The sequence below is a fragment of the Umbelopsis ramanniana genome (genome assembly GCF_025399195.1).
Source record: "Umbelopsis ramanniana AG unplaced genomic scaffold K450scaffold_144, whole genome shotgun sequence".
NCBI classification, from domain to species: Eukaryota; Fungi; Mucoromycota; class Umbelopsidomycetes; order Umbelopsidales; family Umbelopsidaceae; genus Umbelopsis; species Umbelopsis ramanniana.
Genome location: NW_026252230.1, coordinates 1 through 3,974, shown reverse-complemented (window position 1 = coordinate 3,974; position 3,974 = coordinate 1). Strand labels below are relative to the sequence as shown.

At 30.5% G+C, this 3,974-nt stretch overlaps 3 protein-coding genes, 2 non-coding genes and 2 pseudogenes across 7 annotated transcripts; 5 read left to right on the top strand and 2 right to left on the bottom strand.

Moving 5' to 3' along the window:
* On the top strand, nucleotides 1-474 carry K450DRAFT_181577 (uncharacterized protein; the record flags this gene model as incomplete). The annotated part of the gene is made up of 1 exon (XM_051584379.1): nucleotides 1-474. A coding segment is annotated over one exon (474 nt), but the record flags the coding sequence as incomplete, so codon positions are not given.
* A 43-nt stretch (nucleotides 475-517) lies between these two features.
* On the bottom strand, nucleotides 518-590 carry K450DRAFT_t114 (annotated as a pseudogene). Its single transcript has one exon. The product of its transcript is annotated as a tRNA-OTHER (tRNA).
* Nucleotides 591-668: 78 nt separating this feature from the next.
* Nucleotides 669-741, bottom strand: K450DRAFT_t113. The gene has a single exon. It is a non-coding gene; the product is annotated as a tRNA-Lys (tRNA).
* A 441-nt stretch (nucleotides 742-1,182) lies between these two features.
* K450DRAFT_181581 (uncharacterized protein) lies at nucleotides 1,183-1,449 on the top strand (the record flags this gene model as incomplete). Its single annotated transcript, XM_051584380.1, has 1 exon — nucleotides 1,183-1,449. One exon carries the CDS (start codon nucleotides 1,183-1,185, stop codon nucleotides 1,447-1,449), a length of 267 nt encoding a protein of 88 aa, XP_051439927.1.
* K450DRAFT_181574 (uncharacterized protein) lies at nucleotides 1,449-3,413 on the top strand (the record flags this gene model as incomplete). Its single annotated transcript, XM_051584378.1, has 1 exon — nucleotides 1,449-3,413. One exon carries the CDS (start codon nucleotides 1,449-1,451, stop codon nucleotides 3,411-3,413), a length of 1,965 nt encoding a protein of 654 aa, XP_051439926.1.
* Nucleotides 3,414-3,673: 260 nt separating this feature from the next.
* Nucleotides 3,674-3,745, top strand: K450DRAFT_t115. Its single transcript has one exon. It is a non-coding gene; the product is annotated as a tRNA-Ala (tRNA).
* Nucleotides 3,746-3,890: 145 nt separating this feature from the next.
* K450DRAFT_t116 lies at nucleotides 3,891-3,964 on the top strand (annotated as a pseudogene). The gene has a single exon. The product of its transcript is annotated as a tRNA-OTHER (tRNA).
* The last annotated feature ends 10 nt before the right edge of the window (nucleotides 3,965-3,974 follow it).

Below are 3,974 nucleotides of genomic sequence, written 5' to 3'. Positions count from 1 at the left end.
GGTAGTATGATTTTAATGCTAGCTCATGGTATTGTTTCACCTGCTCTATTCATTAGTGTAGTAATTCTTTATGATAGATATCATACTCGATTATTAAAATATTATAGAGGAATGACTCAATATATGCCAGTATGGTCTGTATTATTTTTCTTATTCACTTTAGGTAATATTGCAGTACCTCTAACATCGAATTTTGTAGGAGAATTTATGACTTTTGCTGGAGCTTTCCAACAAAATCCTATTCTAACTATCTTTGGTGCTGTAGGTATGATTCTAAGTGCTGGATATGCAATTTGGTTATATAACAGAGTTGCTTTTGGTTCTTACAGTGTTTATTTAAAATCAGCTGGAGATATTAATAGAAGAGAATTTATGTTATTATTACCGTTCTTAGTATTAATGTTTGTAATGGGGATTTATCCAAATATCTTCCTAGAGCCAATGCATTTAGCAGTATCTAATTTATTAATTTAATTTTTCCTTTATTTAATACTTTTAATAATTTTAAGATGGTTAAAGGTCAACAAGTGACTTGAACACTTATCTGGAAGATTTGCAATCTATCGCATTACCAATTATGCTAGTTGACCTTATTCACAAAAATGAATAAATAACTCTCCGCCAGGGCGGGCCACCGGTCTGAGCCCGGCGGCTAAAGTAAATGAAAATAAGGTCGCAGGGATTCGAACCCTAATAATACCGATTAAAAGTCGGGAACTTTACCAATTAAGTTACAACCTCAGTGAATTTGGATCCTTGCCTAGAATAGAGTCAGGACCAAATAAGATTCAAACCTCCGCCGGGGTGGGCCACCGGTCTGAGCCCGGCGGCTAAGAACTATGAATTTATGTGCAAGGCAATCTCTTACTTATAAGCTTATTAAGTCCCCGGTCCGACAGGGTCAGGGACAAGTATAAAAGTAAAGATTGGAATAACTTGTTCATATTATTTTATTCATTTAAGAAATAAAATAATTCCCGGAGCAAATTTGGTCTTGGGATTTAAAAATAAGTCAATTCATATTATCAAATCAATCATTTGGTAAATCATTCATTCTTTTTATATTGTATGCAATAAAGTGATTTATATAAAAGTTTGGATTTTAAAATAAAGGGGTCATTTGTATAGGTTAACTTATACTGTGTAATATGATTATAATAATTTATATTAAAATAAGACATAATGAATTTATCAATGGTCTTGTTTTTAATTGGGATTTTAGGATTTATTCTTAACCGAAAAAATATTATCCTAATGTTGATTTCTATTGAAATCATGCTATTAGCAGTTACATTATTAATTATCTTAAGTTCATTTAGTTTTGATGATATTCTAGGTCAAACTTATGGTATTTATGTAATTGCTATTGCAGGAGCAGAATCTGCTATTGGATTAGGTATTTTAGTAGCATATTATAGATTAAGAGGTAGTATTGCTATTAAATCATAATGTATTTAGCGATTTTAACTTTACCATTATTATCTGCTGCTGTAGCTGGATTTTTAGGTAGAAAAGTAGGTACAACAGGGAGTCATTTAATTACTTGTAGTTCATTAGTTTTAACTGCTTTATTAGCATTTGTAGCTTTCTACGAAGTAGGTCTATGTCAATCACCTGTATCTATTAAATTAATGAGTTGGATTGATTCCGAATTTATGTTAGTATCATGGGGATTCAATTATGATAGTTTAACAGTATCTATGTTATTACCTGTTTTAATTGTATCTGCTTTAGTACATATTTATTCTACAAGTTATATGGGTGAAGATCCACATAATCAAAGATTCTTCTCTTATTTATCTATGTTCACATTCTTCATGTTAATGTTAGTAACAGGAGATAATTATCTTGTAATGTTTATTGGATGGGAAGGTGTAGGTATTTCATCATACTTACTAATTAACTTCTGGTTTACTCGATTACAAGCTAACAAAGCTGCTATTAAAGCTTTAGTAATGAATAGAGTAGGAGATTGGGGATTCAGTATTGGTCTATGGGCTATTTTCTGGACATTTGGTAATTTAGATTTTACTACAGTATTCTCTTTAGCTCCATTTATGAATGAAGAATTAATTACAGTGATTTCTATTTGTTTATTAATTGCAGCCATGGGTAAATCAGCTCAAATTGGTTTACATACTTGGTTACCAGATGCAATGGAAGGACCAACTCCTGTATCTGCTTTAATTCATGCTGCTACAATGGTAACAGCAGGAGTTTACTTATTATTAAGATCATCTCCTATTTTAGAATATGGATCGACAATCTTAATTATTATTACTTGGGTAGGTGCTTTAACTGCATTCTTTGCAGCTACAACAGGTTTACTACAAAATGATTTGAAAAGAGTAATTGCTTATTCAACTTGTTCGCAATTAGGTTATATGGTATTTGCTTGTGGATTATCTAATTATTCAATTGGTATTTTCCATTTAGTAAACCATGCATTCTTCAAAGCTTTATTATTCTTATCAGCTGGTGCAGTTATTCATGCATTAAATGATGAACAAGATATGAGAAAAATGGGTGGATTAGTGAATTTATTACCATTCACTTACACTATGATCTTAATTGGATCATTAAGTTTAATGGCTTTACCATTCTTAACAGGATTCTATTCGAAAGATTTAATCTTAGAAGTAGCTTTTGGACAATATCTATTTACAGGAAATGTAGCTTATTGGTTAGGAACAATTTCAGCCGTATTTACAGCTTTCTATTCTTTAAGACTATTAGCTTTAACTTTCTTAACTTATCCAAATGGACCTAGAATTAATTATTTAGGGACTCATGAAGCTCCATTCATTATGGCAGTTCCATTAGTATTATTAGCTATTATGAGTATTTTCTTTGGTTATGTTACAAAAGATCTATTTATTGGTGTAGGTACAAATTTCTGGGGTAACTCTCTATTTGTACATCCAAATCATGTAAGTTTAATTGAAGCTGAGTTTGCTATTCCTACTTTCTATAAATTATTACCATTAATGGGTAGTTTATTTGGAGGAGGACTTGCATTAGTTTTATATCATGTATTCCCATTATTCACTATTAGTTTAACAGAAAATACATTAGGTAGAACATTATATAGATTCTTAAATCAAAAATATTGGTTTGATAATATTTATAATAATTTAATCTTAAGTAAATTATTAAATTTTGGTTATACTACAAATAAAACTTTAGATAGAGGTGTTATTGAATTAGTAGGACCTTATGGATTAGTAAATGTATTCAAAAATGCTTCTACTAAGATTACGACTTTAGATACTGGATTCATTCCATCTTATGCTATGTATATCTTCAGTGGTTTAATTGTATTTATCACTTTAATTTTCTACGTAGGAGATCCTAGATTATTCTTATTATTATTATGGGCTGTATTATTACTTCCTTCTAAAAAAACGGCTTAATCCAAATTTAGAGTTCTGTCATAACAGTCACTTAAAAATAGGAGAATCCCCGGTCCAAATAGGATCAGGGACGAGTTTTCAAAATAAATTTCCTTATTGTATAGTCTTAAAATAATAGAAAGTATTTAATAAAGGAAAAGATTCAAAATATCCTTCTCTGAAATTCGACTTAAGGAAGATCATGGGTCTCTAATTCATAATTTCTCTATTCAAGGAAGATTCAATTTATAAGTATAGGAACCTCTATATAAGAGGAATTTGGGGATATTTCTTAATTGGTAGAGAGCTCGTTTTGCATATGAGTAGTGCTGGTTCAAGTCCGGCTATCTCCATTCATTTTCTTATACTCAGTCTTTATTGGACTGGAAATCAAGGACAAGATAATGAATCATTTTAATAAAATGATTCTTTTTTTATAACCCGGTAAATAGAGTGTTTCTGGAGATAATCCTGAAGGTGAGAGGAGAATTCTATAAACAGGTTGTAGCCTAATCTGGTAAGGCATTTACTTTGGGTGTAAAATAGTGTAAGTTCAAATCTTACCAACCTGATATTTTTAAT